Source organism: Toxorhynchites rutilus, chromosome 1, assembly GCF_029784135.1.
Source record: "Toxorhynchites rutilus septentrionalis strain SRP chromosome 1, ASM2978413v1, whole genome shotgun sequence".
Classification (NCBI taxonomy): Eukaryota; Metazoa; Arthropoda; class Insecta; order Diptera; family Culicidae; genus Toxorhynchites; species Toxorhynchites rutilus.
The window spans coordinates 194,932,487-194,956,004 of NC_073744.1; the positions used below are offsets into that span (position 1 = coordinate 194,932,487).

The following is a 23,518-nucleotide window of genomic DNA, read 5'->3' on the forward strand; positions in this document are numbered from 1 at the left end:
TTTTGAGATTATGAAAGATGAACAAGATTTATTTATTTGTATGTAATAATCAAATAAGTATTTACTAAGCAATGTATTTTAATAGTTGTTATCATGTATAAAATATATACTATAATTCGTATATCTTTCGAAACAGTCCCAAAAATGCAGTTCGGGTGTTCGCATGTATCATAGAAATAATTTGTTTTGCGTCTTCCGGCTTTTTTCTTTCTTTTTGAACATACAGAACAATGCCGTTTGCCGTTATACATGAAGTTTTTCATTAAGCCTTCCTCAAGCATGGGTGACAACTTTTGTTCATACTGAGTATGAATCTGTCCTGATCCTTATTGGATCATTATGAATTTCGTACTATTAACATTTCATCATTCAAATATCAAATCGTTATCACGTACAATTTCCGTTCAAGATCTCTTCCGTAAAATGTTTCAGGCAGGGGTTACTTTGCTTGCAGCTTTGTACGAAAATGTAGCCGCACGAATCATAGGCAATCGTAAGCAGTGAACAACTGCAGTGATTTGCCTCTAATTCGACATCTAGCTAATTGAACAGACCTGTAATGCGAACCGTATGGATTCTGCACACACACATTCTGCTGTTTGTAGGAATTTCCTCAAAACACTACGAGCCTCTTTTCGCATACCGCTCTTGTCTCTTTCGATTCAACCGTTGTTTTCCACTTATCCGTTCAGTCGTTTCCGATTTCAATATGTTCTTGACGGCACACGATTGATTTCGGGTTTTTTTTTTCAAGTAATATCTCTACCGGCGAGTTTAAGTTTTCGCGAGGACTCAAGGACAGATGCCACTCTGAACGGGAGGCGTTTGCAGGAATAACGAACCCGATCCACAGGGGGAATTTGGGATTCTCAACTAGACCAATATCATACTCAAAGTCGTTCAGTTTTCCCAGGCCATATAGGATGTGATTGTCTATCAATAAATGCTGTACACGTTTGATGAGGGGCTTTTTCAGCAGAGTAGTACACTCTTGTTCAATGATTTGAAACATCAAATCGTACTCAACTCCGTGAATATCATACAACACTATCGAATTGATGACGATTCGGTCACCGCTGTGCGTAATCAGTTATTTGACGAACGATTTTTGAATTTTCTTCCGATTTTTGTGGCCATCTTGGCGGACATAACACTGCACTGTGCACCCGTATCAATGCTTACGTTAATTGCTTTGTTACCAATTCGCACCTTTACCATCCAATATTCCGAACATTCTTTCGTATTCACAGCGAACACTTTCAGAGCATCGATAATTTTCTTCTTATTAATCACTTTCGTCTTCTTTGAGGTCAAGCATTTTGTCTTCGGTGATACTTTTACTGCGGCAAACACTACTGTGACCAGTTTCCCCAAATTTATTGCGCTTTTTCCATAGGCGGGGCCCTCTCGAGGCCGATGACTACTTCTGCACCAGGCACACTTGGTCAATGTTTCTTTCAGAGCTCTTTTTACGAAATGCACCTCGGAGTTTTCAATCGGATGAGACAAGCTTCGATGGTCTTTCCTTCATTCTAGGTGATTTTTTTTTGAAAAGATACGACTCGTGAACTAGACTGTCGTGTGCATCGAAATACTCGACAAAATTGTCTGAGTCTTTCGTCAGTCTTCAGTACTACCAGTGGCATCGACTGGGGGGTGCGGAGGTGGCGGACCGCATGATTTTAGTGGTGCAAATTGATTCTTCCGCCCGAGTGCGAAAGCTCCACTCGACGCCACTGAGTGCTACTGTCTGTTCCGCTGTAAGCCCAAAGCTCTCGTAGATACATATTTTTCCGACCCTAGGGAGGAATCGAACACGGCTACTTGTCATTTTCCAGAAAGCTTCTCTAGCTCCACACTGCTGGCGTACCAATTGAACGCAGTTTTCCAATAACCTTCATTTCGATTTTCCATCGCCTCTACGATATCTCTGACCAAAAACTTTTGGCTTTTCAGGATTTTCTGGTGGATTCGCTATTCTTCAAGTGTGATCAGCCACTTCTGTCACCATGTCAAGCTGACGGCGAAGCTAAACTGGGAAAAACATCGAAGATTATGGAACATCATTGGAAGAGCTAATGGCTAAAAAAGTCAGCGCTGTAGGACATCTATTGAAACATTAAAACATAAAATTTCAGAGTTCTCTAGAGTAACTGACAAGAATACTCGGTGGGTGGCAGCGTCTCAGTTTTGACGAGCGGTTCTGGAGAGAATAGCATCAGTAAAAAAATGAAACCTTGAAACTTTTCATCAAGTATATAAACTACATTAATAATAGCAATTCAATTGATATAAATGAACTAGTATTCATATTGAATTTAAATGATTAGTTATGATTTAATTCTGTAATATACATACTTATTATAAATAAACTATATTTTAACAAAAAGAATCATGAAAACTAACAGCTTTATTATTCATACACGGTTAATCTAGAATATGCAAGCATACCCTATCTTCGTTACAAGTGTCCCAAAAGAAATTGCATGAAGGTGTAAGGAATAGAAAGGGAATGAGTATGTAGATATAAGTTTTTCTGTAATTTACAGCTATCAATAACAACATTTATCAACCGAGATAAGGCTTGAGTTACGTATATTACAAACATCGAACGAGACGAAGCTTTTATATTTACTTTTTCTTCTTCAATGTTATCAACGTTCCTAGAGGTACGTCACAGTTTTTCTATTTGACAATTCGCCCGCTACTCTTCTTATCTATTCTCATCTGTCCATTGATATATCAATAGCAAAGGATAATTCAAATTAAGAACAATAAGACTCACTTTACATTGAGGTGAATCCTGCTATCTCCGTTACCTAAAACTACTAATATTCAGTAAACTATTCATGGTATATTTAAACATTTTGAGACCAAGAATATAAAAATAAATTTTCTTTAATAATTCATTTTTGTCTATATTCTAGTACAATAAATGGTGACTACTCACATCTCTTTGTGTTTTTTTCTACATAAAAATATCAAACACAGCCCACTGTCTTCATCACATACATTTGTTTTCGTCTGAAATTTCTCACAACAAAGCGGAAGATGTCTTCGAATTCCGAAGCACCAGCGCAAATAAACCACAGCCCATCGACGGCTACCAAAAACAGCGGTACCGATGACGAGCAACCGGAGGACAAACTCCCGGAACACTGGACAAAAATTGCTTCCAAGAACCGGCCAGGTAAATTCTACTATTTCAACTCGAAAACCCGCGAAAGTTTGTGGCAACACCCGACCAAGACGAAGGCTCTAGCACGGGAGCAGGATATCATACGGCATGTTGCGAAAGGCGTCGGAAGTAGCCCCGCGAAGGAAATCAAGGCTGAGTCGGAAAAGAAAGCTGACAAGAAGATTAAACCAGTAGTGGGATCGAAAAAAGTGGTGCACCTGAAGAATGATGCCAAATTCAAGAAGAAAAATTTGGCGAAGGAGCGGATGGAGGGGATTCAAAAGCAACTTGCACTCGAACGTGAGGCGATGATTGTAAAGGGTGGAAGTGGTACAGCGAAGCAGTTGAAAAAGGTAGGGTAAAGCCGTAAGTAATAGTAATCGAGTTTAAAATTTAATGTGTCTGACGGATAATAAAACTCTTCAGGAAAGCCCTCAAAAGAAACAGGAGGGAAAGACAATATCCCCGATAAAATCTGTTAAAACTCCTTCCAAGGTAAAGAAAGCTGAGAATCCTTCAACTAAATCGCAGAATTCATCGGATCTAACTCCTACGAAAGTCGAAGTTGGCGCCAAAGTTCGCTCGAAGGCTCGGACAATCACGAAAAAGCCTCCACCAGCGACGGGAATTAAGCGAAAAGAGGAACATGTTGAAAAAGCAAAAAATGAGTTTCCAATTCTTTTGCCGAAGAATAAAGAATTGAGTAAGTTCAAGATTCCGAAAAAGCCTGTGAAGGAGCTGGTTTCATCTTCGCTTTTGAACAACATTTCAAAGCAGGAGGTAAGACAATTGACTGGCAAAGAATCAAACACAAATCAGAATTCCACGAAAATCGAAACCAGCAGTATCGTAAACAATAAAACTCACACGACGGATGTTTTAGAGCAGAAACAATCACCAAGTGGAAAAGACTCGGCATCAACATGTTTCGAGACTAGCGTGGAAGCGTTGGATGTTTCGTTCTCTTCACCAAGAGCGGAAATTGTAATTTCTTCCAGAGTATCAGAACAAGTCGAGTATAAATCACCTGCGAACGATCGATTGGCCCGATTTCGCGAGGAGCTCCACCAGGAAGTAGCGCTGCAATCTTCCCTATTAGACGAAGACGCAGAAATGACCGATCTCAGTGATTGTTCCGCCAACGTGTCTCAGTTGGGTAACGTCGAAGGAATGGACTGGGAGGATATTCCCGAGGAAGTGGCCTTGAGTGAGGTGGTTAGCATCCGACGTGCGCTCGGATTCAAACTCGCTGCCAGCGACGACAACGAAAATTATCTGCATGCAAGCATTCCCGAGTACAAGACCCATCTGTTCGATCAGATAAGCTTTCAGCGGTATTTCTTCATGGTGCTCGACACCAACATCTTTCTGAGTAATTCGAAAGGGGTGGAAGATTTCCTTAGGAAAGGCTTTCCTCGTAAGTTTCTATACATGATGATCTGATTATCTTGGGATGCAGCATCGCGCTTTTTATTGCAGACATTGGGCAGCCCATCATAATCGTCCCGTACATCGTGCTTCAGGAGTTGGATCGGATAAAACACCGCGAGCAGGGCCGACCACTGTCTCAGGCAGCGTCCCGTTCGATTCGCTTCCTAAACGAGCATCTCAAAACGCGTGATCCACGCGTTAAAGGACAATCCACAATCGACGCGGCGAATGCAATCATTCCGATCGAAAACCCGGACGATAACATCATCAATTGTTGTCTCCAGGTGCAGCAGATTATTGCCAACAGTCCAACGGAGCTGATGTTGCTCTCGAATGATGTCAACCTCAGGAATAAGTCACTCGTCAACGGAGTGCAGGCGTTTTCGTTCAGCGAGTTGAGCACCGAAGCCGACCGGATACGGTTCGCGAGCGACGATCACAGATGATATTGGCTGAAAATGTCAAGCAAAACTTTTGTAAAGAACGGAGTATTTTTATATCTGAAATATGATCTCTTGTTATAATTGTTTGAACGGAGTCTTTGAATTGGGAAAGAAGGGTCATCGTGGTGATAGTCATCTCCTCCGACAATATCTCGAAGCCAACAACTATCACAAGCTCTGTTTATTCAAAAAAACCTATTTGAGGTCATGTTTAAAACACAGCATTGAGTGTGCAAAAATGGCAAATATTTACACTTAAATTCGGGAAAAAATGCTCGATATTACTGTTATCCGAGCATTAGAGAAGCACACCGATTAGTTTGTTTGAATATCGTTTTATTTTTACCCCCCTTTGGGACCAATATTTGCGCACGGAGAAGTTGGGTATAAAATGGCACACTCGCTTTTTAAAATCTTCTCGCGTATTCGGAAGTGTGGTGCTTGTTCGCTTGTCCTTTGCAGTGGTGCGGACGAATCGAAGGTGTTTCAATAATCGTACGAGAAGTTCCGTGGTTACGATTAAAGATTTCTTTATTATTCTCACTTTGAAATGCAAGTATTGATGTTTTATTCACCATGTATCTATAGTGTTATATCTTTGTTTTTTTTTTGTCGTTTTGCTCATCGCTACATTTTTATACGTTTGCTTGAAGAATAAGTACGTTCCTCTGTGATAACTTTCTTATTCTTCGCTTCGCGATTAGATCAAAATCAGAGTTCGACGAGAAACAAATTATACAAAAAAGATATCATTCTTGTGTAAGAAAATTAACGATAAAGTGACATACAGTCGATCACAAAATTGAGTGCTGGTTCGTTATTGTTGAGTTTTTCGGAGTTAAAAAATGAATAACTAAATGCGACTTATATTCATCGTAAAATCGATCCATTTTACTCTCATGTAGTGATAAGAAAAAAATTAAGATGGTCACATTTCTACTTCGCATTTAAAATGCAAACAAAAAGTCTCCTATTTAGACATTGCAAAATTGAGTGTACAGTTCTTTTTTTTCTTAAAACGAAAATTGAAATCAGTTCAGAAATGTTGATAGATAACAAAAATCAATCCCCTAGTATTTGGTATGGTCTCCCTTTGGCGTCCAGCACTTCCTGCAAGTACCAAGGCGAGATTTTTGGTCACTGTAGACGGAAGTACCTCCAAGATCTCCGTAATCATCGTTTTGAGTTCCGCTTCGTTCCCTGGATTTTGATGGATGCATGGTTCTTGATTACACACCATATATACTCAATAGTTTTCAAGTTCGGTGATTTCGGAGGTGTTGTGAGTTGATTGGGACATAATAGAGCAGGCATTTCAGCACCACGAAGTCAGTTTGCTTCGGGTCATTATTCTGTTGAAAGTATTAATCACGAGGGAGACCGAATTTCTGAACGGGAAACTGCAGGTTACGTTTCAGGAAGATCAATTAAGTCATCTTGTCCATCGCCGAATCGATAAACACCATGGTTCCAGTTCCAGAAGCCGCCAATGTTCCATGCACCATCTGACTACCGCCGCCGCGTTTTACTGTTATAATCAAATGCTGAATCTGAAGCAGCGATCCTGGTTTCCTTCACGCCATCTGTCTTCGATTCGATTCAAAGATATCAACTCATCCGTATAAAAGACCTTGTTCCAGAACTCCTAAGGTCTGTTTACATAAGCCTTAGCAAACTGTAGCCGTTTTTTTTCATATTCACCTTTGAGATGTAATACCTTTCGCAATGCTCGAACAATTACCCGTTCATCATCAGAAGATAGGGTCCGTTTGCGTTCTCTACCGGGAGATTTTCCATGGTTCCTTCGTATTTCTACTTGTTTATGATTTTCTTTGGTGTACAGTGGGTTCTTCCGACAGCAGCAGCTATTGCAATGTCTTTCCATGAAAATTCATACTTATTATCATTGTACGTGTAACAATATCTATTCCTTTCCTCTAACTTGCCATTTTGATAAAAAAAAAATCAAACATCAATAAAAAAAACAAAAACCAACACTGCCCAAGCAATGGTTAAGTGTTGACACCAAACACTGATGAAAAAAAATACGCTAATTCGCAAAGAAACTTACCTACAAGACTAATTTGTTCGGAGAAGTTAAAGGTGTACACACAATTTTGCGATGCCTAGAATAGAGATTATTTTCTCTTTATAGGAATAAACAATAAACGTACAGCTAGTCAAGTGTGTGAGTAATAAATATGCATCAAAAGAATCAATGTATACAAAATATTTGATACCAAATAAATGGAAAGTATCGTCAAGTAGCATTTGTACACTCAATTTCGCGATAGACTGTATATCTATTCTAGTCACTATCCAAGAGGTGAGTATAGAGTCGAAAACGATTGTAAGATGCACAAAGTTGTCCACCAGCTCTAATACAGGATGTGAACACAATGTGTTGATACTCTTAGTTTAAGGGCCTGCTGGAATCGTGGAAGAAGCAATAGGCATTGGATTGATTGCAACTTGAAAACCACTGAACGCGGCTCGACTCGAGTCATTTCAGCGTCCCAGAGGCAACTGTCTGCAAGCTCTCTCTTACTCAGAAGAAAAAAAAACTTATTTTGAAATTATATGAACACACCCTGTTGTGTAGCTCTCAAAGATGACATTGCTGTGTAATTAAATGCTCATAGACTCTACCTATTCCCCAAATATAACGGAAAATTTCTTGATATTACATTTATTATTACTTAAAATCACACCAGATATTCTTTAAATCTGTCTCTATATTCTGTACTTTTGCAAAGTGAACAGAATAACAAGCGGAATCCGACCGCGAAATAATATTGCTTGGCAGAAAATCACTATCTCAGAGTAATACTTACTCATCGTGTCCTAAAATCACTGTTACTAAGGTTACTAATTCACTAAGTTACTCCAAAATAGTAAGGAATCCAGTTGATCGTAATGATATGGCTGGAAATAACAGTATTCAAGGGAAACAAATGAATCTTCCGAGAAGTTGCTTTAGAAATATGTTCTTCTGAGGAAAACCTTTGAAAACAACCCATTCTCAAATGTAACACTTTGTATCGCCAATTAAGACAGTTAGCTGATCGGAAGAGTTATCAAATTTAAATGTGGATTACAACCTTGGAAATTAAGGAATTCAAACAATATTAGGGGCAATCAGACATCATGTCGTTATTAATCAGAGAAAAAATGTGATTCTTCTGGATTACTACTGTATATAATCCTACTCGAGATTCAATTACTGTGGTAATTGGAAAGTCAACGATACAAAAATGTGTATTTAATCCTCTAATCCTAAAACATCGAGCCACACACGTGACCTACCGATTGGACCAAAAACTGTAACATCGGGTCTGACCCGTGATGGATTTGAATATCATAGGGCGTTAGAATGCTTCAAAGTGTAGTGAAATAGCTCGATGCGTGACCGACCGAAGAGTATGAGTTTGGTTCGCTCGGTTGGAAATTAAATCGCAGTTTTAGGGCAAACTTGAACGCTCCATTTGTTCGGATTCCACGAATGAGATCGTTTCCTTCGATGTGGATGAGACGAAGGCGAGCCATCGGTAGGCCTTGTTAGATTCTTGACGAACCAAGGATTTAACCCTCAAGTGTAGAAAACACGGGTTATTTCGTGATCCATCCGTAACAGACGGAACGCGAAACACGAGAAAACTCGTGCAAACGGCAAACAGTACGAAAGTGGAAGGCTTCAGATCGCCATATCCTCCATCGATCCTAACGTCATTGGTTCCGTTCACAAGATAGCTGAAAAGCGAGTCTAAAAGCTTTACACGAAAAAAATGTAGACATTTTTGGGACCTCCGTTCGTCCATCAGAGTGCCAGTTGTCCATGAACAATTCGAACCACGTTATTATTACGCTCAGTGTAAACCACTTTGGCGAAAACCGAGAAGTCTGTCCTTATTCACCTGCCTTGTTGATGACAAGGCGCCTAGAAGTATATCCTGAGGTGGGCCAACATGCTAAAACCACTCTTCAGCCATCTTGGAAGTCTACTGTGTTTGTAAACAAAACACAATACGCTTGTAAACAAGCTCGCTCGTGATCAGTCTGTGTCTTTCACGCTTCAAGCAAATAATCCCCCTTCAGCTTTCTTCCGTACTGTTTTCATATACCGCTCCTTTAACCAACTTATTGACGAAACGGCCTCACCTTAGGATATACGCCTTGGTTGATGACACACCCGACATACGTATCCAACGTCTTAATGCCATACGTATCACCTGCAGTTTCTTGTTGGCTACCTGTTTTAGGGGTTGTTTCGGATTTAGCTGGTGAGCAGGATTCGCTCATGCGAATTAACACGTATCGAAACATACCCTATGATCAGAAAGTACCGAGAATTTTGAAATAAAAAAAAATAAAGTTAAATTTCAGACAAAATTTATTTTATCTTATTCAAAATATGATCCATCTGAAGCAACACATGGGATGCATGACCCAGTCCTCCATGCATCCCTGGTAGGCCGACAAAGGGATGACCTTTAGTTCCCTCGTCGCATTCTCTTCGATCTTCTCGATCGACTGAAATCTATTCGCATGGGGTCATATCAGGTAAATACGGTGCTTGCTCGATATTTGGTCCGAATTGTACTTGATGTTTGGTCAAATAATTCAGTACACTTCGGGCTCGGTGCGATGGCGCGTTATCATCATGCAAAATCCAAGAATTGTCGGCCCACATTTCCGAGCGTTTGCGACCTACAGGTAGACACTAATGGCCGGATGGCACTAAAACCTGTCAGATGTGCGTCTTAAGGTTGTACCACCATAAGAAAAAATAAATAAACCGGTTCCCGATGCACGATACGTTTAAATACAAAATCTCCTGTACTTTCTGATCATAGTGTAGATAAAATGTTTTGTTGTCAGCACCGTTCGCTTCAAGGTTCGAGCATCATTACTGCACCGTGTTCATATACCGTGTTTATGTAGCTCGTTTCTAAACCGCGCTCGGATACGGTTGTCTCCTTTGCTTTCTCTGTTTATGTATGCGCCCAAGCGCCTACGGTAGGTAGGAAGCAATTCAACGCCAAATCACCTGGAAAACATTTTGACACGACCCCTTTAAACCTTCTACATATGATGTCAACGACTCAAAATTACAATTTTTATTATCATATAACCTATTTAATTTACGACCAGGGCTCGGCAAAGCCATTTCCAACTGAGGGTAGTCAGGGAACTATGAAGCCATCGGCTTTCGCATTCAATTGGAAATGAGTTTTTGCTTCTCCCAGCAGTTTCTCCGTCAACATAAATCCAAAGTCATTCGGTCTCTCCCGTCGCTAACTGCTCTACGACGCTCTGTATCCGTTCAATTATTCATCGTCGAATGAACTTCACTGCATATTGAAGTGAGCGCTCCAACAACTTTGTCATACATCATATTCTAATCGGATGTCTTGATTTTAAGTTACGATTTTTCGAAGAAAAAAGTTCAATGTTTCCGCATACGCCCTTATGAAAAAAATAGGTCGTTATTAAAATTGGTCATATGGTAATGGAAATTGTGATTTTGGGTAGCTGCCAGCATATGTACAAGGTTTCCAAAAATCGAAAAGAGTCACGCTGACCAGACTAATTTGGCATGGAATTGCTCTATGGATGCAGCGCTGTTGTTTTCATGCTTTGCTTAGGTTACGGTGATACTGCCTGCAGCTTCTTACGAAAATAAGGCTGCACGAAACGCATACAATCGTGAGAAGTAAACAACCACATAGAATTGTATTGGTGTGGTTACATTGCTTCCCACTTGCTTCGTTCGAATTCGCCAGCTTCTACCGAACAAAATTGTTTGTTTCTCTTTGTCAGTTGTCGTACAATCAAGTTTTCGTGCGTACTCCGATCCAGTATCACCGTAGCCTTAGAACGACTCAAGGCAAAACGGGGAGCTAGAATTTGTTGTGTGTGTGTGTGTAAAATCAGACACGCATCAAACAAGTGAGAAGCAATTGGCTCTATTAAAGGGCGTGTCACATCAAATTAAATCACGGAAAAAACGCTGTAGAAATTCGCCCAGTAGACCGATCCTTTTGAAAATTTGAGACAGTTAAATAAAAACTATTAAACAACTTTTGGCATTTTCTTTTTATTCATACTTCGAGCCCAAGCCCGTATGCTCGCACCTTCCTCTTTACCCCGTCCATAAGGTTCTGTACAACGTCAGGTTGTAGTTTTTTTTGAACAGAAATCCATATTCTCTTGAAGTCCGCCTCCGATTTGACAACTTTTGGGTTCTTCCGGAGGGCCTGCTTCATAATCGCCCAATATTTTTCTATTGGGCGAAGCTCCGGCGCGTTGGGCGGGTTCATTTCCTTTGGCACGAAGGTGACCCCGTTGGCTTCGTACCACTCCAACTCGTCCTTTGAATAGTGGCACGAAGCGAGATCCGGCCAGAAGATGGTCGGGCCCTCGTGCTGCTTCAGTAGTGGTAGTAAGCGCTTCTGTAGGCACTCTTTAAGGTAACCCTGCCCGTTTACCGTGCCGGTCATCTCGAAGGGGGCGCTCCGCTTTCCGCAAGAGCAGATCGCTTGCCACACCATGTACTTTTTGGCAAACTAGGATTGTTTCTGCTTGCGAATCTCCTCCGGAACGCTGAATTTGTCCTCTGCGGAGAAGAACAACAGGCCCGGCAGCTGACGAAAGTCCGCTTTGACGTAGGTTTCGTCGTCCATTACCAGGCAATGCGGCTTCGTCAGCATTTCGGTGTACAGCTTCCGGGCTCGCGTCTTCCCCACCATGTTTTGCCTTTCGTCGCGGTTAGGAGCCTTCTGAACCTTGTATGTACGCAGGCCCTCCCGCTGCTTGGTCCGCTGGACGAATGAACTTGACAAATTCAGCTTATTGGCGACATCCCGGACCGAACTTCTTGGATCACGTCTAAACTGCTTAACTACGCGCTTGTGATCTTTTTCACTGACGGAGCATCCATTTTTGCCGTTCTTCACCTTCCGGTCGATGGTTAGGTTCTCGAAGTATCGTTTTAGTACTCTGCTGACCGTGGATTGGACGATTCCCATCATCTTACCGATGTCCCGATGTGACAACTCCGGATTCTCGAAATGAGTGCACAGGATTAATTCACGACGCTCTTTTTCGTTCGACGACATTTTTCCAAATTTACGAAAAATTGACAGTGAAGCATGGCCAACGTGATCTATACACTCTTATCTGATTATAAGCGAAAGCTGAAGGTATAATTCCTAAAAATTAAATTTCTACAGCGTTTTTTCCGTGATGCAATTTGATGTGACACACCCTTCATATAAATCGAATCGAGAAGCCGATACAATCACTATCACATCGGGCAAATTGCTAAAAATTCCATAAAAATATCACACATACGAGGGCAGCCCGATAAGTTACTTAGTCTACAAAAACAAAAAAAATGGAAATGTGGCGATTTATTTCTCAACATAGTCTCCTTTCAGCTCGATACACTTGACCCAGCGATGCTCCAACTTCTTTAATCCATCTGAAAGATAAACTTTCTCAAGGTCTGCAAGGTAGGCCTCCTTGGCGGCGATGACCTCCTCATTCGACTCAAGTTTCTGTTCGGTGTGTAACTTAGTTTGGAAACAAAAAAAAAGTCGCACGGGGCCAAATCTAGAGAACACGGTGGATGGAACAGCAGTTCGTAGTGCAATTCGACCAATTTGGCCGTGGCAACGGCGGAATTTCCATTTGTTTCTATTTTTCTAAAATCCGCGCATACGCCCGCTTCCACACACGGTCAAAACAAGACTACGAGTCCGATTCGGCTGAAATTTTGACAGTAGCCGTTTACGAGAATGTACTACACGATAAGTAATCTCTCTTGCGATACTGACACCATCGGGCGATGAGGCTAAGTACATATCGGACCACCCTCGTATTTCAACCAACAATATTCCAACGAAACATAGCAATTGAATGTTTTCAGAAAGCTATGATGGAGCAAATTCGGAAATTCAAATTCCCATGGGGTGGGGGGATGGTAGGTTTCGACTGCCATACAAATGAAACACAAAATTCTGCATAATTCAAGAACGAATCAAGCAAACGGAACCAATTTTGGCATGTGGAAGTTTTAGGGGACAAAAAACGTTTCTATGGTAAATCGACACTCCTACCCCTCTTCAGAGAGGGGTTGGCATACAAATGAAACACAAACTTCTGCTTAACTCGAGAACTAATCAAGCAAATCGAGTCGAATTTGGTAGATGGAAGTTTTAGGGATCAATAAATGTTTCTATGGTGGTTCCACATACCTACCCTCTCTCTAAGGGGAAGGGAGCTGCCATACAAATGAAACATAACCTTCTGCATAACCCGAGAACTCATCAAGCACATGGAGCCAAATTTGGGATGTTAGGGTTTTTGGGTACGAGAAATGCTTCTATGATGGTATGACACCCCTCCCTCCGCTGGAATGGAAGGGAGTCGCATAAAAAAATACACATATTTCAACCAAACATGACAATTGGAAATTTTCGGAAAACTCTGAAGGAAAATGGGAAAATTCGGACAATTCAATTCTCATATGTTCTACAATTACATAGTGACAAGTGTTGTTAGTCCATTTGACGTTTGCGCTAACGAAATTGATCTTTGTTTGAAAGTGGAAATGGATTTTAATATGATAAAACGCACTCCTATATCTTCTTCTATCTATAAGAGCAAAACACGAGAAAAGAATTGTTCGATTTAGGGCTGTCTTTTTCCTATCATATTTTCTGTATCAAACATTTATTCCATGTAACGGAGAAACATGTTATTTGAAAGTGGTTTAAAACACCAGAGAATTGTGTCTAAAAAAATAATCTGATATTATAATGACGAATTTTGGTAGAACTAGGAATTTTATAGTAAAAGGGAATTTCAAAGGGTCGATTAGAAGGTCAATCAATGAACAATATTTCGATTGGACCCATGAACATTCGCTTAGTAAGGAAACGTGAATGTTTGAAGGTATTGATAACAAAAAAACCATTTTGGACGGGACAAAGTTTGCCGGGTCAGCTAGTATGAAATAAAATATCAAGAAAAAATCTTATGAACAAATAATACAACTGGTCATTTTGACCGGTCGGTAGTTCTAGTGTTAAAAATGGCCCCTATCATGTAAATCAAATTGAGAAGTCGATACAATCACTATCACTATCACACCGAGCAAAATTTCGTATTTTGTAAATCGAGATAATTTCTTACCGAGCTCGAATTTCATGTGTTGCAATTGCATATATTTATGCGTTTCTTGAATATTTCCCAAAGAAAAATATCAGGGACGCAAACCAAAACAAAATAATTATCTAAAGATATACAATAAGCAAACCAAACAAATCGAAAAAAGGGTCGGTCACCGTCCAGTAGATGGGCAGCATCGAGCCCGAAACCGGTCGACGAAAAAAGGTAATTTTAACGCGTTTAATGTTTGTAAGGACTATAAGTGTTGTGTCTTAGTCCCGTGTCGCGTCTCGTGAGTGGTGATAATTGTCCTTACGTTAGCACAAACCAAAATTAAGCGAAAAATTCTGACAGTTGCGCCGATAGCTATCACTCGGTCGATGCTATCGACTTGCTCGGTATCTATAATAGCAAAATGGGGCTAACGCGCAAAATTCTTATCGCCTCGATTTCTATAATAGGGCCCGAGGTTTGAAATACAAAAGTTCATGGGTCAAAGGGCCCAAAATTTGACAATTCTCGTGGCGCGACCGATTTTAGTTTTTCAATTAGTATCCCCAATTTATTTCCGAAAGACATAATCTTTCTGCGAAGCAATATTTGCGGGAAACATCAATAGACTCCCTTGTGAGAAAAATCTCTGGTACAAACTATTTTTTTTGTTGTTCATGATAGAGAAAGAAGAGTTCTTCTAACGGAAAATTCGAATGCTGCCAGAAATATAAAAAAAGTATTGCCTAGTGAGAAGTAATATTTCCAGCAACATGCTTCCTTCCATTAAAAAAAACGGTAGAAGAAGCATGATCACGATCGTTGTACAAACAAAATGTGTGTTATATTGATATCACCTCTAATTATGTATTATCCACAATAAGCATTTTTTCCAAGGTGTAATATACATTAACGCCAAAACAGTTGGCACATACCGCTACAATAATATTCGAAACAAAAAACTGCGCATCCGTGACAACAGTACATAATTACCTCTCCCTCGGGGGCCTATAATTAAATTTTGAGTTACAAGTTTGCCTCGAATAGTGATAACTCACTCCGATCACTTCCAGCTAATTCTTTCCTCAAATCTCATGCCGGTGGCTCAAACTATTACAAACCTACAATGACTTGCTTGCATGTCGTCCGGGTTTATTTTGTTGTTGTTTAGTATGTGTTACTTGTTTTTTCCTTACCTCGCCTCCGAGCGATCGACAACATTTTTGTTTACAATGGTTAGTTACTCAGTCATTCCTAATATAGAAATTCATGTTATTTGTTTTGCTCGGATTTTTTTTCTCTCTGTATTATAGTAAACAGTAGCATACGAATAATGTGAACGAGCTGGCGGCGTGTGTCTTCTTGCACTGTGAATTTAATTAGTGTCTCACAAGATAAAACAAAAACCTAAGGCTCATCCCAACCGAATCATGCGGGGGACTGAATCAAGGTTCGCTGCGAGATTTGTTTGTGTGTTTGAGGTAAACAGTGTGTACAGGTACAGCGAAAGTGTTATCTATGTGTACTTTTCGACTAAACGTAAATTGAACTAAACTTTTATCGATAACTTGTTTTCTAGGTGGGGGTGCGGGCACTTTTGACCTTAACGCAAAATTAGTTCTATTTTTTCTACACTAAAACTATTGTACATCAAATTCCTATTCGTTGAATGAGAAATAAACGACTTGGACACATATGGACTTACGGCACTGAAAGATGATATCAAAAAGACTGCTAAGTTGTGAACGAAAATCCCACAAACATTGATGACGCCTGTTCCCTTTTGTCCGTACGCACGCCGCCAGGCACTACCTAACGAAAACGAGGGAAACTTGCTCTACTCTCCTCCTGCAAGAGTAGTTCCATTTTTAACATGGACCAAATAGACGAAAAAAAAGCATTGTTTCTGCTGCTATGGTGGTGTTGTAGTTTCGGTAGTAATAGTAGTAATTGATGTCGCTATTGCAGTTCGAAACGAATCGATGATATTGGCACAGTTGGCTCAATTGTGGCTGCCGCTGCTGCTGCTGCTGCTGCTGTTACTGACACAAACTGCTGCAATGGTGCGTTTGCTATGAGGCGGAGTTAATCAACTAAATATCGTAATAGTCGTAATTTTCTGAATGCTCTGAATCGTCGCTTTCCGAGAAGAACATCGACACGAAATCGTCCAGCATGCGTCCCCGCTGGTGCAATACTTCTCGGAAAAAATCCTAAAAAAAAAGCAAGAGCGAGAGTTAAGATAGCCATACCAGATTTGCGATTGCGGGAAACCATACCTGCAGATGGGTTATCCTGGGACGCCCTTCGCCCCTCGGCCGAGATGGTCCGCCGACGTCCACCAGTTCGCCGCTGGGTAACGCATGTTTGTAGAAACACTTATTGCCGAAGGGACACTTCCCTGAACCCTGTTTGAAGTGCTTGCAGTGAGTCGTGTTACACGCCTTTTTGTAATCATCAATAAGCTTCTCTTTGTCGTGGACGTCTTCCACCCAGATAATACTCGGACAAACGAAATCGGACGATATACGGCACGTTGGGCAGCCCCTACCGAGACGAAATGCTATCAATCACCGTTCAAAAGAACATTGGAGGAGGATTATATCTGTGGTATAACCGCAAGGTTGACATAGGAATACCGATGGTTTAGTGATTATTTATTTGAAGTTACATCTGAATCAATTCTCAATGAATGGATGAATGAATAAATGGGGGGAGGTTGGTTTGGAAAACGAGAGCATTACGTAGGAGGCACAAGGTTTTGAGCCTCAATACCTCTTTGTCAACTGAACGAAGTGACACGACTATAATTTCATTCGAAAGATAAAATCCCACACCCTATAGACATTTCTGAAATACCATCCGTTAGAGCAGTCCTTGCAGTTTTTCACCTTGAACAGCTAGACGTTGTCAGCACAATGGTTGGCCCTCCACTTCCGCTGTAGTTCGGACATGATGTATACGATTACAATGTTCACTACATTCCTGGTGCCCTCTAAAAGACACACTTCCTCCGCAATATTCCCAGCATGAAGAGCAGACAGCCCCTCGCGCCTTGCCGTGAATCTGGGACATACGAATACGACGTGCTCCAGTATTTCTTCCACATCTCCACACCGTCGTACATCGTGTTCGGAAGTGTGGGACCTAGGTTGGAACCTTGTGGAACTCCCGCCGAGATGTTCTTCAGTATATGTCCTCTGATTGTATTGTATACCAGGATCCGATTCTGGAAAAAAAACTCCTCAGTATCCTGTATAGCTGGCCAGGGACCTTCAATATGTATAGCGCCTCGGCGATGACCTCCCAGGTGGCACTATTGAAGGCATTCTTCACGTCGATCAAAATCACCACGCAGTAACGATCGCCTCTTCGTTTTTTTTTTTTAAAGCAAGACCTGAGCGTTTTCGATTACTGTCCGAATAGCGTCTACTGTCGACTTTCCTTTACGGAACCCGAACTGTATTTTCGACAACCCGTGATAACCCTCCGTGCATTTCACTAGTCTGTCGAGAATAATCCTAAAGTATCCAGCAAACAGGAAGCTGCACCAACTTTTTTCGGCTCTTCTAAGCTCCTCGCCTCTAGACCATCGCTTTTACATATTTCTTGTTGGCTAATGAATCAATAAGGGTGTGGCTGGCCATGGAAATTTGGAAGACAAACTAGAGGCGAATGAAATCTCTGAGTTTGAAGCCTCCAACAACTGAGCGATAAGAGCTGGAAAATTAGATAATTTTCGCGATGCGAAAGGTTTTCCGTTTTTTTTTTGTTTTATACACCCGATAATTACAAAAAAGACATAATATATCGTTAGGAAAATAATTCACTATAAATAAAAGCGCTAAATTCGCTAATAATAAAAGCACTTGAAAAATCGTGTCCAAAAGCGTGGTGTAAATAAACAAAGGGAATGTAAACAAAAACAGAAACAAAGTTAGCACTGCTAACTCTGCGATGCGATGTGTGTGTGCGTGTGCGTGTGCGGAGGGAGGAGGGAGGAGGGAGGAGGGAGGAGGGAGGAGGGAGGAGGGAGGAGGGAGGAGGGAGGAGGGAGGAGGGAGGAGGGAGGAGGGAGGAGGGAGGAGGGAGGAGGGAGGAGGGAGGAGGGAGGAGGGAGGAGGGAGGAGGGAGGAGGGAGGAGGGAGGAGGGAGGAGGGAGGAGGGAGGAGGGAGGAGGGAGGAGGGAGGAGGGAGGAGGGAGGAGGGAGGAGGGAGGAGGGAGGAGGGAGGAGGGAGGAGGGAGGAGGGAGGAGGGAGGAGGGAGGAGGGAGGAGAGAATGTGTGGTACACCAATGACGAGTCGGCAACACTGGTAATATCATCTGTCATGCCTTGAATCGGTGCGTTACTATCACAGATGTCATTGGTGTCTTCCGAAGCATAAACCTATTTGTTTTCTGGCAGTGAAAACGATAAGACGCAGTAAATCTTTCTCGAATATACTATAGAGCGTTGGGTGATTCCTTAGCTCCGGGTTATCCACAGAGAGTAGAGAGAAGAGAATAGAAAATGAAGAGTAGAGAGTAAAGAGCAGAGAGCAGAGAGCAGAGAGCAGAGAGCAGAGAGCAGAGAGCAGAGAGCAGAGAGCAGAGATCAGAGAGCAGAGAGCAGAGAGTAAAGAAGAGAGTAAAGAGTAGAGAACAGAGAGTAAAGAAGAGAGTAGAGACTAGAGCGTAGAGAGTTGAGGATAGAAAGTAGAGGGAATGAAGTATAGAGTAGAGAGTAGGAAATGAAGAGCAGAAAGTAAAAGTCAAAGTTGAAAAAAGTTGAGACAGAGACATTTGAACTAAAAAAGAAACATTGAAGAAAATAAAAGAAAAAAGAAAGAAGAAAGTTTTTGTGTCACTCCAACACCAAAATTTTAGTTCTATTCAGCAGATATAGAATACGAATATATTTTACTGGTGGGGAAGAATAATCTTCAGAAATTTTCCTGTCAATTGCACTTGATCAAAAAATTACGAAACAAAATGTATTTGATAGCAGTATTATATTATAAATGGAAAACAGAATAAACTCTTTCGCATCGAAGTAATTCAAAGTTCTAAGAAGAACTGGATTTTTCACAGTAGTAACTTTGAGTTTTTCGGTAGCAGCGATGGCAACGTTGATTGATGTTGACTCGATGACTACCAAACGAAAAAAGTTGCATGTGTGTGAGTGTGCATGTAACAGCTGTCTTCAATGCCCATCCTTTATCCCCTTAAACGGAATGCCTTTTTCAATGCAGACGCTTTCTTGGTCACCTTCTTAGCGGTACCATTCTTCTCGCCGGTGGACTTCTTTTTGGCCACAGGGGGAACCTTGAACAAACACGACGCACCAGCGCCCTTCGTCGACACAGACAGGTTCTTGATGAACCCGTTTTCTTGATGAATCAAGTCAGTTTCGTCCTATCAATCTTGTAGCAGCGATAACATACTCTAGCCGTTATACAATTATAACTGAGGATTACTGACTGACTGACTGTTGCTGCTGTTCTGTTGACTTGTAGAGACTTTAAACTTATGCAGGTCATTCGTCTCTAGCTCTGTGGTGACACCTAGCCTATGGGGACAACCCAATTCAAACGACTTGCCTCCACTTCCCTTGATGACGATTGTCGTTCGACGCTCCTCAGCAAACCGTGTCCACTTTCAACAACATCAAACGAAATTCTTGATGAGCAAATCCATAGTCACTGGCACTCATCTGTATCGATTTATCATCGAGACTTCGGTTTTCGCAAAATGCTCTGTTCAGTCTGGTCGCAGAAAAAGAATGTGACTGGGAGAGAAGAGCATAATGTATAGGCGTGTGAGCGAGACCATGCTCATATCACATCACAATCTGAAGTAAATGGATTTCCGAACGCGCGTCAGCTTATATACAGATTTGTGTGATTTCTATTGCCTGTTTTCAAAGCAATTTTTAAACTGTTGAAATAAAGGTTTGGATCAAAAAGTAGCAAGAATATAACTCTTGGACATTACATTTATCGATTGAAGTGATTATCATATCATATCGTTCAGCCGGCAAAGTGGTATTAACGTTCAAAACCTTGCACCCAAGTGTAACACTCTCGTTTTCGAAACTTTGAATTTACACCCCGGTACCGAAATGGAAGACATAGTCCTACGCAAAAAAAAAATCAAAAGCACACCTACCTTTTGATCTTATTCTCGAAATTCTTCGCCTGCCGCCACGTCCGGATGCACTCGAGACAGAAAATGTGATTACAGTTGGGCAGAATACCGAACCGCGGTAACCTCCCGGGTTTCTCCATTATCACCTCTAAACAGATGCCACACACTTTATCTTTGGATCGCTGGATGGCAAACGAATGCTCCATATCGCGTTCGTGTTGTTTGATACACTCGGCATTGTGCAGCCTCTGTTGTTCCATGTCGGCTGGATTGAGACAAAACTTACCACAGAACTCGCACAATTCACCATGCTCGTAAGGACAGACTTCCACCATGCAAACTCCACTAACTTCGTAATATGGACACAACAATGGACAATCGGGCGCTCGCTGGTCAACAATTCCGGAACCATTGTGATTACTGTTAAGGGTTACAATCTCCGCATATGATAAGACAGCTTCAGAGGACTCAACAGACGGATCATTTTCTTCTTTTGTCTCCGTCACAGTCTTCTCTGGATTCACATTCTCTACCTTATCCATCATCCTATTATCACTTAGCTCAGCGACAACAGGCTGAGACTGTTTGGACCTCGGTACGAATATCGGTGCATTTATCCACTTGAGAGGATCGATCGTAAAGCTGCTCGTTCCTGGGGTGGTGTTACCACTTACTTGCTTCGGCTCTGCTGTTTGCTGGTCTGCTTTCTCCGAGGACAAATGAATGTAAGAACAGTTTGATCTGTTGCAAGTGCCGGATTTGTGGTATTCGCACATTTCCTGCTTGCTTGGCCCCACCACCACTGAGGATTCATCTGGGGTTGTTGATACGGACGAGGAATCGTCAGCCTCAATTTTAACAGGGGATTCCATCGTCGAGAGGTTATGCACCCTAGAAAAAGGAAATCACAGAGATAAAATATTTCATGTCTTACCAAACACTCTTCGTATATTGAAAATATATTCCTGAAATATCCATCGGCTTTCATTGTTTGTTTCCATACATTCGGCCTCCATTGTCACACTCAACACCATTACGTTTTCAAATACGACCATGAAAAGAGATGCAATTACCGCACAACAGGTGATTTCGCAAATGGTCATTTGCCATTATACAATAGACAAACAGACCCAATTTAAATGCGGACTAGAAAATAAACAAACTGAATTCACTTACCCCGCTGCCAATGGTTTTATTCTCCCGTGATCCCGTGCGCTCTGTCGCCAATCCACTGGGCCCTAGTGACTAGAACCACGGCATACGTATGAAACACCAATAAGACACTCTCTTCGCTCCGATGTATTTCTAGTTGGTGAAGCAAACGGGCTCCTCTATTGCTTTCTTACAATAAACAATCGCCTAATCGCAACTCTGGCGAAATTCTTGATTCCAAATTCCAACAAAACAACAGCAACCCCTCGCTTCTCGATTGATCCTGTACAGTATAATAAACGTAACAAACGATGATTTTCATTCAGAAAACATTGCGAAATAGTGAAAATAAAAATTTCGATCTTGGAAAAACGACATACCCACTGCTGGGCAAGACGTAGAAAAAGGGGGCATGTGCAGATCGACAAAGCACCAGTAGACATTCACAAGTGTCAAAATGTCGATGCTTTTCTTTTTGAGGACAATCCCCTCCAAGTGTGTGTAGGAGAAAAAAAAATGCGATGGATGGTAGAAATTACCACATTTCTATATAATCGCTCGCAATCGTGCATACTTACCACAAATTACACAAAGGAATAGAACGTTCAGCGACGCCACCGGTTTGGTATCCTTCGTTCCAGAGTTGTTTCGGAGAAGGACCTTTTGCACAAAATAACTCGACACAGGAAATCTCTTTTCTTTTGCTAGCTGCGAAAAAAAGAATTCCGTCACACACAGAAGTCAGCTAGGCTCACGGTCCTCTGCTGCGCTGCCTCGCAATGAAGGAACAACACACGGGCCGTGATGCCAGGTTTGGGTGGCCTAATTTCGCGATCCAGTGCGTAGCAAACCGTAAAAATGTGTAATCGGACGTTACCTTTGTTCAAATTTGAATTGTTTGATAGCTTTACAGTATTTTTCAGTAATTTTCAAATATCTTGAGATTTTTATTTGAAATTAAATAAACAAAAAAATCTGTTCACCTGGCAACCCGACTCACAAGTGCAGCGAATCAACGGAATCAACCGAAAAAGCACAAAGGCGTACGGTCGAGCAGAGAAGAAGAAAAGCGCGAGAGAAGTACGTCAAATTTTCGAGCTATCGATTTTGAATGCACTGAAGTAGGTCTGGGTGGTATTTGGTATTACTCAAAATTTTTCCCGGGAGTGTTGGGTGCTCATGACCGACGTCAAATATTAGACTATTTTTGACAGAAAAAATTTGATCCACGTGTGCTGATCAAATATATTCGACACAAAACACGACGAGCAAATATTTAGTACTTGTTTGCTCAAACTTTTTTAGACCAATTTGTCAAACCATGTACTGACGTACGTTAAATATTTCAGTAATTTTGTTTTGTATTTTCGATGTTTGGCATTGTTTGCCACTGTAGTAATCTAAGTGTGGCAAAAATGGCAAGTAGCAAATAAAACTGCCAAAAGGGATGCCAGATTTTTTGACGTAGAACTACGTCTTTCATTAAGGGTGCCAAATCAGAAAACAGGTCACGTTTTTATGAAATAAAGTTAACGTTAATAACTATTTTTGCCGCGAACGGATTTTGGCGATTTACATACTAAACGAATCGGAAATTCCGTAAGATTTGTTTAATATGCTATACATTAGAATCCCCTGGTTTGTAAATGGTTAAAATTCATGAAAACTTTAAGCGTTTCCATTTTCCCATACATTTGTTCTGTCCATTTGTGTGCTTTCCCGAACAGAGATGCCAATAACGAGCAACCTATCGACGACCAACGGAGGGGAAATCGTAGGATTCAAAGTCTCCGTGAACAAAGGAAAAGTAGAAGAATGAAGGGGAATACTTGCCTAGAGTATAAACAATGGATCTCGGCAAACTTTCATTCGGCATCGGACTGCTTTCGCTGCGCTTCGATCTAAGATTGGACCCCACCAGTGGTAATCCAACTTGGATATCGTCGTTTGGTTTTCCTGTTCGTTTTTCGCGTTATTCGTATCGTGTGTGTTTTTCTTTCCGCGTCATAAATTGGACGCTT

At 41.3% G+C, this 23,518-nt stretch overlaps 3 protein-coding genes across 3 annotated transcripts in view; 2 read left to right on the forward strand and 1 right to left on the reverse strand.

The window, feature by feature from the left end:
• The first annotated feature begins 3,002 nt into the window (after positions 1–3,002).
• Positions 3,003–5,142, forward strand: LOC129777916 (transcriptional protein SWT1). The gene is made up of 3 exons (XM_055784535.1): positions 3,003–3,531; positions 3,605–4,595; positions 4,658–5,142. Exons 1-3 carry the CDS (start codon positions 3,052–3,054, stop codon positions 5,053–5,055), a joined length of 1,869 nt encoding a protein of 622 aa, XP_055640510.1. The 5' UTR covers positions 3,003–3,051; the 3' UTR covers positions 5,056–5,142.
• A 326-nt stretch (positions 5,143–5,468) lies between these two features.
• The window catches only part of LOC129777750 (xenotropic and polytropic retrovirus receptor 1), a 73,937-nt gene continuing 55,887 nt past the window's right edge, over positions 5,469–23,518 (forward strand). The window contains exon 1 of the mRNA XM_055784419.1: positions 5,469–5,604. The gene's annotated coding sequence lies outside the window, so the exon portion shown is untranslated. The remainder of the gene's footprint in view (positions 5,605–23,518) is intronic.
• Positions 15,023–22,283, reverse strand: LOC129777985 (probable E3 ubiquitin-protein ligase makorin-1). Its single transcript, XM_055784643.1, has 5 exons — positions 22,076–22,283; positions 21,522–21,780; positions 20,367–21,236; positions 16,497–16,764; positions 15,023–16,430 (listed from the first exon to the last, which is right to left on the reverse strand). Exons 3-5 carry the CDS (start codon positions 21,215–21,217, stop codon positions 16,311–16,313), a joined length of 1,239 nt encoding a protein of 412 aa, XP_055640618.1. The 5' UTR covers positions 21,218–21,236; positions 21,522–21,780; positions 22,076–22,283; the 3' UTR covers positions 15,023–16,310.

Excerpts from the sequence above, each read along its gene's own strand:
- LOC129777916 (XM_055784535.1), top strand. The coding sequence starts at position 3,052 with ATGTCTTCGAATTCCGAAGCACCAGCGCAAATAAACCACAGCCCATCG. Across the intron at positions 3,532-3,604 it reads CAGCGAAGCAGTTGAAAAAG|GAAAGCCCTCAAAAGAAACA; the intron begins GTAGGGTAAAGC and ends AAAACTCTTCAG. Across the intron at positions 4,596-4,657 it reads CCTTAGGAAAGGCTTTCCTC|ACATTGGGCAGCCCATCATA; the intron begins GTAAGTTTCTAT and ends TTTTTATTGCAG.
- LOC129777985 (XM_055784643.1), bottom strand. The coding sequence starts at position 21,217 with ATGGAATCCCCTGTTAAAATTGAGGCTGACGATTCCTCGTCCGTATCA. Across the intron at positions 16,765-20,366 it reads TTCGAGAATAAGATCAAAAG|GGGCTGCCCAACGTGCCGTA; the intron begins GTAGGTGTGCTT and ends TCGTCTCGGTAG. Across the intron at positions 16,431-16,496 it reads CCAGGATAACCCATCTGCAG|GATTTTTTCCGAGAAGTATT; the intron begins GTATGGTTTCCC and ends CTTTTTTTTTAG.